General features: G+C 38.0%; 1 protein-coding gene across 3 annotated transcripts in view; it reads right to left on the bottom strand.

Annotated features, from left to right (window-relative positions):
- The window catches only part of Nf1 (neurofibromin 1), a 103994-nt gene that overhangs the window by 53815 nt on the left and 36255 nt on the right, over nt 1-13924 (bottom strand). For all 3 annotated transcript variants that reach the window (XM_089647957.1, XM_089647956.1, XM_089647955.1), the window contains 3 exons: nt 5564-5739; nt 4517-4631; nt 264-450 (listed from right to left, as the gene is read on the bottom strand). In XM_089647957.1, the coding sequence (XP_089504083.1) occupies nt 264-450; nt 4517-4631; nt 5564-5739 (478 nt within the window). The remainder of the gene's footprint in view (nt 1-263; nt 451-4516; nt 4632-5563; nt 5740-13924) is intronic.

The raw sequence follows: 13924 nt of genomic DNA on the forward strand, positions 1-13924 counted from the left end.
AACCGGTTTGTTTGTCCCAGCAAAAACTTTTGAAATGTGAGAATTGGCACACAAATTGCACAGCTTTTTCCGCATGGATTTTCTACATAAAAAGCAACTAATTTCACCATATTTTCCATCATGAGCTGTAAGGCCTTGAAATATAGACGTAACTGTCGAGAAATAAGACAAGACGACATGTTGTTCTGTATGTTTGTACAATAATGTCAAAAGCCGGACAAAGCCTGTAAAACACAGAGAAAATAAGCTAAAAAATGGCATACCTCAACTTCCCTGTAGAACATGTTCCACAGCAGTGGGGACAGCAGGTGCTTGGCGTCGAACAGGGTGACAAACACCCTCGCCAGCTCGTCCATCTGCGATGTGGTCACCACGTTGGCAAGGGCCATGGCGATGGGCAGCTCCCCTTTGTCCGATATCATGGTCACCAGCTGAACGAGTTGTTCAAATCTACGCAAAAATATTATCGTATTATAAGTTTTACAAATCGAACCCTCGCTACTTTTCAAATAGTCACAATTGGGCTTGCTCGCTCATATATTAAGAATGCCAGAAGAAATCCGCTGAAAATATTGAGTGCAATTCCAGAGGGAAGATATCCAATGGGCCGCAGCAGGCAAAGTTGGGAGAAGCAACTCCAGTCTGTGTGAGGAGAGGCTGGGCCAACTATGGGCAGAGACTGTGGAAGTAGCACAGGACAGGGACATCAGGCGCTACGTCGAGGCAATGGGTCCCTAACCCGAATAGGACACAAAATACCAGTTCTAAAACATATCGGAAATCCACAACAAAGAGAATAAAAATATGTTACAGCACCAATGGAACTAGCAGCCTTGCTTGTCAACTCCATTCGTGGCCTGTCTTTTGCACAACCAACAGTGAACTGTAATTTGTGATATATTAAATGGAGAAAGATTCCTACTATCTTAGAATACAGAAATTAGCCCTCCCGGCTGTCATACTCTGACTTTCATTATAAATTATGTCCAATAACAGTTTTTTTTTGTGTATTTCAGGAGTTTTATTAACTCTTAAACCCTACCACTCTGGGAATGTAATTATTCCTACCACGGGGTACTGAAGTACCCCACGCAAAAAAAATGAATAAAATAAAAGTCTTTGAAATTTTTTTAAATATTATTTTCATTATGGCAAAGTAATAAGAAAAGACAATAAAATTTATAAATAAAAACTAATAGACATTATTGTTATTACATGAAGGACAGATTTTGTATTGATGGTCCGCAGAAATATGGTTGCGACAAGTGTTACAGACAGATCGAGATTTTCTGTCCTTTGTGCGCGGACAAAAGCAGCAGCGACCAGGTTTGGGATTATCAGGGACCGACCTATGATCTTCACTATGAATATTCAAGACTGCACGTATAGTTTCTCTGATATCCCGGGCTAAACTTGGCTATTGTAATTTTGCTCTCATATGAGGCTTTATGAGTGCCATTGACAAACTCTTAAGAAATTCACGCCACTTGGTCATTTTCTCTTTATCAATGTTAATTGACACCTTGAATATGACCCAAGAGTTGACACCAACGGCATTTAGCAACCCGTAGAAGAGACACATGGGCCACCTTTTGGTCTTCCTGTACTTCTTACAAAGTTGGTCGAACACATCCACCCCGCATTTGGTTTTACTATAGAAATCTATTATTTCTGGAAGGTACACTTCATTATCCTTGTCAGGGCTGTCATGCATGGTAGACAGCATAATTACAACATTCTTCTTAGCTGACTTCAGAGGACAATACGACAAAAGTGTGAGAGGTCAGTCGTAGGCAAACATTGATGTGCATCTCTCTCGATTTTTAGTGTCCAAGAAAACAGGAGTAATTTCTCGTTTATTCTTCTTTACAGTTCCAACTAATGTTATAATTTTTTCCAGTAACTTCTTAGCTGAGGGTATAGACGTGAACCAATTTTCACATGTCATGTTTCTGTTAAGACGTTACCAGGTGGGTGCAACAAAATATTGCGGCGAGGCATTCTTGAGCGAGAAGGCTTAACACCAGTCCACTTATGTCGATTATTATGACCTTTTCCTTACATAACTAATGGAGAATCTAGCACACGAACCAAGCGCCTACCTTCTTCATTTATAACAGCCCCGTCATTGTCAGGCTTAAATACTCTTCATCTCCTTCTACACTATCTTGATCACCGTCTTCGTGAGATGCGACTTCAAAACGGTCGCGGAAATCCTCGATAACACCATCGGGCTCATCTTCTGAATCTTCTCCTAGGTTGAGCTCTTCGTCGTAAGAAACCAACAAAGCAGCATCAGAAATTTCACCCCCCCCCCCTAAGACTTTGAGTCTGAGATGCCATATCTGAAAACAATACAACACCTCATTACACTGCATACACTGTCATTACATTCATAACACATTCTTAGTCCATGAATGTCTTGTTATTGGGCGCAGGCCCTGCCTATTAACACTGTACACTAACCATTATAACAAAGTAAAGTAAATCATGAATAATGTGTAAACTTACCAGAGAGATGTCGAAAAACAACTTCAGTAATTCAAGAATTACTGGAAGGAAGAACTAACACTATTCCTACCACGGGGTACTGGGGTACCCCGGAACACCTGTGGACGCGAATGCACTTGCCGGGCGGTCACGGCTTACTGACGTACTTACGCGCCAATTATCCAGAGTAGATTAGCTAGAGCGATTTTTGCAACAGTGCAATATTGTTCAAATTGTTGATATTTTAAACACCAGGGGGGTACTCCAGTACCCCAGGTAGGGTTTAAGAGTTAAGGAAAAGCCAAGATTCCGGGAAACATGACAATATATGTCATAATATACCGTAAACCGTTCCTACTTTGCACCAATTTTGGCTCCACTTTCATAAATTTTATTGTAAATTGAGAAAGGCGTATTGTACATCTCTTCTATTGGTTTGACCGATCAGAAGCACATTTAAGCTTTAGCAAGACAGGAAATTTTTTTAAGTTTAATGGTTTGTTTTGATTTTTTAAAACTTTGTTTTTGGAGCAAAGTAGTTCCTTTGATAAGGGTAACTTTGCTCCACTTTGTCTTTCCTTAAGTTTTACGTTTATTAATGCTATGGAGCAATAAAATATGTTACTTTTTTTACTTTGCGCTATCGGAAGATGACCCAGGATTAAGAAAAATGCAATTATAAATGAAAATCACATATATTTTTGAGAGATTCATCAACATAACTTTGGTTCATAGTAAAAAAAATGCTTGGTTAAATTTAAAAATAACTTTCAATGTAATTTTCAACAAAGCAAGACATGGTCCTTTGGTAATCAAGTAGAAAACGCAATAAAATTTCCAAAAAATAACATTTAACATTGCAAATTTATGAGTTAAACCCCCCATAAGTGGTTTAACTCGGGTACAGAGTAAAACTCGCGTCTTCCCATTTTTTTGGTGGATTTATGCATCCCAGGATGTCGCTCCATTTATATATAATTTCGTCTTTAGCTTTTGGCCACTTCCAATTTGTTAATGAACGGGCCATTGCCGAAATAGTGGGACCATTCCCATCGAATTTTGTTATTACCCCTGGAAACATTTCTCCTTCGTATAAAAAACACGACATACCGGCCCACCTCTCTCACTAACGGTTGCAAATCTAGTTGATTTTGGCCTTCGAAAGCATTAGGTGGTTCATTTTACAAATCAGAAAGTCCTTCAGACGAATCTCTAAATGACATTTTATCACTAGCCTCACTACAGCTATGATTGCTACGAGTTTTTCTGGAACTCGTGCTGGGCATGATGTTTACCATTTCCCCAGTCGTTTCCGATAAAATCTGTTGCACAATATTTTCTTCTGGTTCTGTTAGTAATTGCTCCGCAACGCTCATTCCTGGCACTAACTTTAGCTTTTTACGTCCTTTCTGGCTGATGCCGTTAGTCCATTCGACTCTTTTGTTTTGAAGGTTCTCTAAGAAAGAACTGTTTATGGCCTCTTTATCTATAGGACCAGTACAGGGAAGTCGATCTTAGAGAGGTTGCATATTTAGGGGATAAATTCCTCCATTACATTGCTCCAGGAGCATTGTATCCCCAAAAGTATGTGCAAAGAATACCCAATCTCGAAAATATCCTATTTTTCCAAAAATATACACCAAATTAAAAAAATATTTTGTCCACAATTAGTTTATGAAATTCCTTATAAAATGAGATAACACTCACCTCTATTCGTTCTAAAAATTCTCAAATGCAAATGGATTTTGACGGAGAACGTAAACCACAGCAAGCTCACACTCAGAGGTCATGACAGAGAATGTCAAAAAAAGTTCGACTTCCGGCAATCTGTCATATTAGTTTTGCCAAAGGAAGAATAGTATTTACCGATTTCACTTTTTAAATGACTAAAATACGCGAGTGCTTCCATCTAGAAAAAGTCGAATGTTTTTATTTTACTGGAGCACAGTTACCTCGCAGGAGCAAAGTAGGAACGTTTTACGGTAATAATAATTATTGTCAACCATTGAAATGAATATCAATTTACCGATCGGCCAGGACAGTTTCTGCCAGTGTGTCAAACTCGGTTCCTTGCTGCAGGATCTTGGTAAGGACCTCCATGAAGGCGGCTCTGGTTTGGAGATCTCTGTTGTAGCCCAAATCTGAAATATAGTACATACATTTTTATAATAGTCTTCTTCTATATAAATAAAAAGCAATTTTTGTATGTGTTTGCCTTATAGACTATAGACTCAAAAAATACTCAATCGGTTTCCATGAGAAGAAGTCGGAGACACGCTTGTATTAAATAATTACCGCAATTGATTTTTAGGGTACCATGACAAGTTGGTTGCATTCTCTCCTCCTTTAGCCAATGTTTAGACAGCCTTGCACTATCCTTCATCAGAGCAGATGTGTAGATTGTGGATCAAATAAACACCATTTCATTACAAACGTATAATGGCAACATGGCGTAACAATACTTTTTTTCCCCGTGAGAATCTCAGATCATATCTGACAAGAGAACTCTTCAACATCCTACCCACATTCCGTAAATACACAACAAAAAGAGATGTGTACAAACAAATAACGTGTAAACATGTTATAAAACCATTTTAACAAGAAAATGAGAAAAAAGACCGGAGAAATTTGTAATTTCTTCAAAAACATGGTTAAACTTTCTTCTGTTCTATAGATAATTAAATAAATACAGAACTCATTTCAGGTTGGTGAATAAATTCTTGCTATCAGAGCAGAGCAGAGCTGCTATAATTTGTGAACAACTTATCGTATGACCAGAGGATACCAAAGAACGAAGAAACTACAACTTTATAGTTCTAAACTATAGACCGGGTTCCGCAGAGGTGCAGGAATCTTCAATATGGTATGAGACCGGCGTCTTTATGAGTTCGTGATTTCATAAGCGGGTTTCCAACCAACTAGTGGTACATGTAGTTTAGTTTGTGAAAGAGTGAGAGGATACCCTTGCAGTGTGTTATGATTGTAAGAGATAATCTCACAGAAATGATTAAAAAATCATTATTTTATTACAGAGTGAAGCGGATAAAAGTCTTTAATATATGTAGAAGCCTACCAATGCTGTGCATGAGGCCCGAGTCTATGTTGGCACTGAGCAGATTAGACATGGCCTGTATGGTGGCATTGCGCAAGGTGTTGGGCTTGCCTGCCCGCTGACGAGAGTTCTCCTCGATGCCGGTGCACTCCACCTCGTTGCAGTCGTTCAGAAGATTCATGAATAGCGTGAAGTACCTGGGAAAGAAGACAATTATTAATTTATCATCTACTCTTTTTATTTCTGCGGCCGGCATAGTCCAGTGGTAACGCATTGGACTGCCATTCCGAAGGTCGCGGGTTCGAACCCGGCGTGCGCAAATAAATTTTATTTGATTGATTTGTGTTATTTCACAATTAATTAATTAAAAAAATAATATATAGTATATTTGCGGCACGTTCCAGAGTGGAAGATACTACCAGTATCGCCCTGGTGTAAGACCACCATTCAGAATTGAAACGTTGCTCCAAATGGCTTTAGCCGTGTTTAGTGACTAGATCTGAATAGCCAGGTACTTCCCCACCTTCCTCTTTCCCTTCCCCACTTACCTTCAGCCTCACAACATCCCCCAATTGGGGATGCCATAGTCTCACTGGCTCCAGACGGGAGCAGTTGGGACTCTTGTGAGGTATTCACTGTAAGATTTCTATACCATAATGCGTACACTAAACTGTTGGCGAGAGATCATGAATTCGGGATCATCTTTCCTTTGCTCAGTGTTGGAAAGTGAGTTAGCTAAGAGCTTCACTAATGCACTCATAGAGGGCAGTGCAAAGAGCTTACTAAGTCCGCAGCATGACAGCTAGTAGCCAGTAGTCGCCAGGACAAGTTAGAATGCTCCCAAACAAACTTATAAACTGTTTTCAGATCTCATTTAGCCAGCTCCTAGTTAGGTCGACTATCGAGTCACCATTGAAATACGGGAAGTATGTTATAATATTGGCCTCGTTAAATTAATGATACTATGAAATATAATTGATAAGTTTTATTCTTTAGAACACACATCACTGGTAACAAAAAATGACCACCCTCGAATTCCGTAATTATTTCATTGTTGTTATTGATCCGTTATTTAGAGAGAGAAGAGAAAGAAAATGGGCTTGCAAGCCTATTTATAAACTACAGTAGAACCTCGTTAATTCGAAATCCACGGGACATCAAAAATCAAATTTCGAATTAACGAATTCCCACGTAATTCGAAATTTTATGAAAAAAAAATACGCCGAAAATCGATTTTCTCGGCCGCCTCTTCAAATCCGGGTGGTATTTTAGTTGTAAATTCGTATTAATACCAATTATTTATTTATTTTCGCGGCCGATTACGGTAGCGGCGGGCCCTTTAAATTCAGTTATTAGCAATAAATTCGTAAAAACGCTATATATTTACGGGTAAATCGAGATTTCGCTGCCGATTTCGGTCGGGGCCTACCCTTTAAATTGAGATATTCGTAAAAATAGGATATATTTCCGCGTAAATCGAGATTTCGCGGTAATTTTCGGTCGCGGCCGGCCCTTTATTTCAAATATCTGAATTTAAATTCGTAAAAATACGATATATTTCCGCGTAAAACGAGAATTCGCAGCCGTATTCCGTCGCGGCCGGCTCTTTAAATTCAGATATTCGAAATAAATTCGCAAAAATACGATATATTTCCGTGTAAATCGAGAATGCGCGGCCGATTTCCGTCGCGGCCGACCCTTTAAATTCAGATATTTGATGTAAATTCGTAAAAATATGATATATTTCCGCGTAAATCGAATTTTATCGGCAGTTTTTCGTCGCGGCCGGCCTTTTGAGTTCAGATATTTGAAGTATATTCGTAAAAATATGTCATATTTCGGCGTGAATCGAAATTTTTCGACCGATTTCTGTCGCGCCGTATTTTTTAACTCGGATATTCGAAGTAAAGTTAATAAAAATACGATATATTTCCGCGTAAATTAAAATTTCGCGTCCGATTTCCGTCGCGGCGGGCCCTTTAAAATTCAGATATTCTAAATAAATTCGTAAAAAATACGATATATTTACACGTAAATCGAGATTTCGCGGCCGATTTCCGTCGCAGCAGGCCATTTAAATTCAAATATTCGAAATAAATTCGTAAATATACGATACATTTACGCGTAAATCGACATTTCGCGGCCGACCCTTTGAATTTAGATATTTGGTGTAAACTCGTAAAACTACGACATATATCCGCGTTAAACGTATTTTCTCCGCTCTTCAAACTCGGATATTCGAAATAAATTTGAAAAAGTACGACATTCCAGTGTAAATCGATTCAGATTTACAAAATAATAATACTAATTAGGACGATGTATAACCACGTAAAAATACATTTTTCGGCGTTTTACCGCCACGGCTGACTTATAGATTCAGATTTACGAAATATTATGATTTATTTTCGCAAAAATCAATTTTTTTCGAATTACACGAACAAATTTTCGTGCGCGGACAAAAATAAATTTCGAATTACGAATTAACGAATTTCGAATTAAAAAAAAAAAATTGTATGAAAAAAATTTTCTGCGGAAATTTTTTTGGCGAAAATTTCGAATTACACGTTTTTTCGAATTATCGGGGTTCGAATTAACGGGGTTCTACTGTAATTCATTTGAATGTATTGGTACATAATCACAATTATTGCCCTTAAGGGAGACATCTGTCGGATATTTCAATTACTCAATACAGATACAGGTGGCATTTTCGTTGGTTTGATTCTTGGCTAAAGTCGGAACATGCTGCCACAGCACGGAAGAATTTATTTTTTTTTACACATAAACAAAAAAAATAATTTTTTAAAAATAACCATAATATAAACAAAAAATAATTTGAAAAATAAACATAATATAAATATGGACAAATTAATTTGAAAAACAATCATGAGATGAATGTGATCAAAAAGTTCTAAAATAAGAGAATCATAATATGAACAAGTTAATTCGATGTTCCTAGGTCATCCTTCAGGTAGGTTGCTAATTCTTCTCCTTTTTATGACTGCTAGCAAAAATTTGATGGTCCAAGGTCATCCTTCAGGTGGTTTGTTGATTTTTCTCTTGTTTATGACTGCAGGAACTTATTTATTCAGTCCGGGGGGTACATCGGGCGTCCCTGTAGCAATGCTTGAATCCCTTTCCATGGGTAATAAACATATTTTGCTGATAGGTCTCTTCAATGTTCCTTGTGCGGTTTTGAGGGTAACCACCCGCACTTTCCCGTCAGCTCCAGGGTGAGTAGCTAGGATCCTGGCTAGTTTCCACATATTAGGCGGCAGGTTGTCCTCCTTTAGTATGACCATGTCGTCCCTTTCAACAGTCCTGAGGCCCTTGTCTTCCTTCCATTTGGTACGTCTTTGTAATTCTGCAAGATATTCCAGTTTCCACCTGCACCAAAATGTTTGAATCAGTGCATTTAATTTTTGATATTGATTCAATGGATTATATTGTATCTCCCGAACATCCTTCTCAGAGATAGAAGCTATCCCTCCGCCAATCAGGAAATGCAAAGGATTCAGGTCAGTCGGATCGTTGGACAGAGGAGTGAGCGGACGTGAATTTAAACAGCATTCTACCTGACACTATAAAGTATATAATTGTTCAAAGGTTAAACTTGAATTATCGGTTATTCTTTATAAATGATATTTGGCGGCTTTCACTGCTGCTTCCCAGAGTCCAGCGAAATTCGGTGACCGTGGTGGAATAAATCCCCACAGTATTGACAAATCAGCTAAATATTTTTGAATCTTGTCATCAGATTTCTTTAACTTATCATACAATTCTCTCAGTTGATTATATGCTCCCTTAAAATTGGTCGCATTATCTGAATATATTTTAAAGGGTTTGCCCCTCCGCGCAATGAAACGTTTTAAACAATTTAAAAAGTTGTCAGTGGTGAGGTCCGTTACCAGTTCCAAATGCACAGCTTTCGTTGAGAAACAAACAAAAATGCATAAATAAGATTTCACCAATGGAGCCTTCCTGGTGATACCGCTTTTCATCATGATAGGACCTGCGTAATCAATCCCGGTAACCTCGAACGGCCTGCTAGGTGTTATTCTGTTTTCCGGCAAGTCACCCATGATAACTTGACTGGTTACTGGATTTTTTCTGAAACATACTATACATTTATGTAATATTTGCTTAACAGTGGTTTTTCCGGCAATCGGCCAGAACTGTAATCTCACTAGAGATAACAAAGTTTGTGTCCCTGCATGTAAATGTACATAATGAAGATGTCGAATAATTAATTCTGTTAACTTATTATTTTTTGGTAAAATTATTGGGTGTCGTTGCTGGTATGATAAATGTTTCGCCTTTGTTAGCCTGCCCCCGACACAAATTAATCCATTATTTATAAATGGATTAAGCGACAAAATAACGCTACGTTTATCCAGTGAACATTTATTACTCAAAGCCCTGAACTCATCCTTAAAATGGTAGCGTTGAATTATTGCTATTAGACGATGCAATGTATTGTCCAGCTCCGGCACGCTTAACCTCCCGGTTAATTTACAGTTTTTTGTGTTACAATTATTAAAGAAACGCAATATATATGCAGTTACTCTCTTTAGCTTGTTGAGAGAGGAAAATTTTAAAAAGATGTCCCACTCCGTGACATTAGTAGACACGCATACCGCCTTGGTTTTTATCTCTGGAGGATTTATACAGGAATTTTCTGGCTTCGGCTAGCGATCGGCCTCTCTTATTAGCCAATCTGGACCCTTCCACCAAATATCTGCTTGTAATAGTTTGTTTGCTGTAACTCCTCTTGATAAAATATCAGCGGCGTTTTCCTGCGATGAAACATGTCGCCAATGGGCGGGATCGCCGGCCTCTTGTATCTCGGCAACCCTGTTGGCCACAAAGGTATTCCATCTAGCTGGCTGTCCTCTTATCCAGCATAGTGCGATGGTAGAGTCACACCAGTAGTATGTATCCACCTCAACCATGTTGAGCGCTTCTTTGATGTTTTTTAATAATTTCGTTAACAGCACCGCACCACAAAGTTCCAATTTTGGCAGGGATATGCTTTTTAATGGCGCTATCCTGGACCTGGAAGATATTAACTGAGAGTGCATCTTACCCTCGGCGTCCCTGGATACTAGATACGCACAGGCTCCGTAGGCCTTTTCCGATGCGTCGCAAAAACCATGGATTTGTAGGCTGTTTTGACCCTACAAGATTCTTCTCTTTATTTTCAACAGGTTTATTTGAGATAAATTTTTCATGTAATTTTCCCAATCTTTTAATATTCCCTCGGGTATTTCTTCGTCCCAGGAAGTCTTAGATATCCATAATCTCTGCATAATTAGTTTTGCTACAACCGTTACTGGTCCTAGCAGTCCTAAAGGATCTAACGTTGAGGCGATACTTGACAATATCCGCCGTTTGCTTTGTACGGTACATACTGGTTTTTTCACTACATATGAAAAGTAATCAAACTCACTGTTCCAGATTAATCCTAGTATTTTTTCTTCTTGGGGTTCTTTAGATATCAATCCTTGCATATCTTGACCTGGTTCGGAAGATAATTCTGCCGCGTTCAATCTCCATTTTCTTAGATTCATCCCTGCAGATTTTAGTAAACTGATTACCTGTTGTTTTAGAAGGTGGCACGATTCAACGTCATTTCCTCCCGTTAATAGGTCGTCCATGTAAAAGTCGTTTTCAATGACATTGCTTGCTATAGGAAATGAAAGTCTATTTTCAATACCTATTTGCTTCAGGCATCTTGTCGCCAGGAAAGATGACGGTCCTAATCCATAAGTCACTGTCCTTAGCTTGTAATGCTTCAAATCCTCATCCTGTGAAAAGCGCCAAACAATTTTCTGTAGATTGCGGTCGCTTTCCTGCACGTTTATCTAACGGTACATTTTCTCTATGTCCGCAGTTATGACTACAGGATGTTTTCTGAAATGTAAAATTTGAATATTTAAATCCTTTTGTATGTTAGGTCCGACCATCAGAGCATCATTAAGGGAAATACCAGAAGATGTTTTTGCCGATCCATCGAACACCACGCGAACTTTAGTGGTGGTGCTTGACTCCTTCATCACCGCATGATGTGGTAAAAAATATGATCTCGCATCGCATTCGGATTTTCGGCACTCTTCCATATGACCCAATTGTAAATATTCTCTCATAAACATGCTATATTGCCATTTCAATTCTTTATTGGTGGAAAATTTTCTTTCCAATGTATGAAACCTTTTTTCAGCCATTGACAAAGAACTCCCTAGTTGGTCTATACAAGGGCGGGTTGGTAAGGCTACCGTAAATCTGCCCTCCGTGTCTCTACTATGACACTCTGTAAAGTTGACTTCGCAAGCCTTTTCTTCAAAATTCTGAGGTTTCATGGCATCCACCTCTTCTAGTTTCCAGAATCTTTCCATCTGGTTACCTATTTTATTAATGGCTAGATTACAATTAATTGATACTGGCCTTGTTTTAGTGATGATGTCGATCGCTCCGGAAACAATCCAACCGAGTTCAGTCCTTTGAATAGTTGGCCCGCCCTCCGTTAAGCGTATTCGATCATTATTCATTATTTCCCAAAAAACTTCCGCACCCAACAGGATGTCAATTGGAGACGTGACATTGAAATCCTTATCCGCTAGTTGCAAGCCAGATGGGATTTTCAACTCTTGTTTCTTGAAGGTCATTTGGGGTAGGTCGGTTGTTATAGCCTGCAATACTAAACAAGAAATTTTCTTATTATAATCACTATTCACTGCTAACATGTCAATTGTAACTCTTCGATTGATATGTGTGATGCGATTTTGTATTCCAGACACCGGCGTATTTATTTTTTCTGTTTTTAATTCTAATTTTTTTGCAAAACTCTCTCTTATGAAATTCGATTGGGCGCCTGAATCCAATAATACCCTCGCTTTGTGTAAACGGTTGTCGCTACCTACGATATTCACGATCGCTGTAGATAATAAAATTATCTTTTCATTTTTATTTAACACCGTATGATTTGCCACTGATGTCGAGCTGTGTGCCTCTTCATTTGTGTTTTCACTATTTAATTCATTAACATGTATCAAAGTATTATGTTGATCACTTGCACAGATTTTACATTTGAATTTATTTTTGCAATCTTGTGTAAAATGTCCTACCCTCAAACATTTGAAACAGGCTCGGGCCTTTCTTAAAAATTCTAATCTTCCCTGGATATTTAATTTGAGAAATTTTTTTACAATAATACACTGGATGATTTTCTTTACATAGGATGCATCCGTGTATGTTTGCTATCAATGAGACAGACAAATCTTTCTTGCGATCATCACGTGTTGTAACATTCTTGTAGGTAGGCCTTTTTTCTTGCAAATTTGCGAACTCCAGTACCTCAACACGTTTGGTTAGACATGTAATAAATTCTTTCAACGTTGGGAGTGCACCATCTATTGGCTGCTCTTCCCAAAATCTACGAGTTGATCCATCCAATTTATTAGATATTAAATATATCATAATCGCGTCCCAGGAAACAACATGTAATCCTAGATTTTTTAACGCTTCTAAATTTATATTAGCCTGATCAATAATATGCCTTAACGCGACTGGACATTCTTGTTTCATATCTTTTAACTGAAATAAGGATGCAACATGCCTATGAACTATTATTTTTTTATTCGCGTACCGTTCCTGCAGTATCTGCCACGCAGATTCGTAATTGTCGTGCGATATGGTCAAGGAGGCAATCAATTTAGCTGCGTCTTTTTTAAGGCACGATTGTAAATAAAAGAATTTTTGAGAATTGTTTAACGTATTATTTTCATGAACTAGTGCTTTAAAGGTCTCAGCGAATTTAGCATAGTCAGTAATTTCACCATGAAATTCAATAAGTTTCAAAGTTGGTAATTTAATTTCACATTTTTCATGATTTACTGAATTCAATAAACCTTTTGCTAATGCAAGTACAGAGAAATATTGATTTTCAAAGGATTCACGTTGACTTACGTTTTCTGCCTCGTCATCCGAAAGTTCTTCGATTTGAGATTGAATTTTTTCAAAGTCATCTAACAATTTTTCGACCTTTTGATAACGTAATTCTAGTTCCGTTTTATCGAGTGTCTTAAAAATATCATTAAACTTTGTCAATTTCGCTTTCAAAACTCCACGCTTGTTGATTAACGGCTTTAACTTTTCCATCTTTAATGGTAAATAATAAACAATTTAACTTTTAACCTCAAACAACTGACAGTTTACGAATGAAGACACGGCGGTGTTAGTAAAAATGCTTGCCAGTGCCAGGGCTGACAACTTTTTAAATCAGAAATTCGCTGAAATTATTTTGTAGCGAAATTTTACCCGGTAAATTTGAACATTCGCGTGAATTATTTTTAATTAAATAAATCCAATGACAAAACTCTTACAATT

The sequence above is a fragment of the Hesperophylax consimilis genome, chromosome 27 (genome assembly GCF_061612785.1).
Source record: "Hesperophylax consimilis isolate HC1 chromosome 27, BYU_Hcon_1.0, whole genome shotgun sequence".
In the NCBI taxonomy this organism is placed as follows: Eukaryota; Metazoa; Arthropoda; class Insecta; order Trichoptera; family Limnephilidae; genus Hesperophylax; species Hesperophylax consimilis.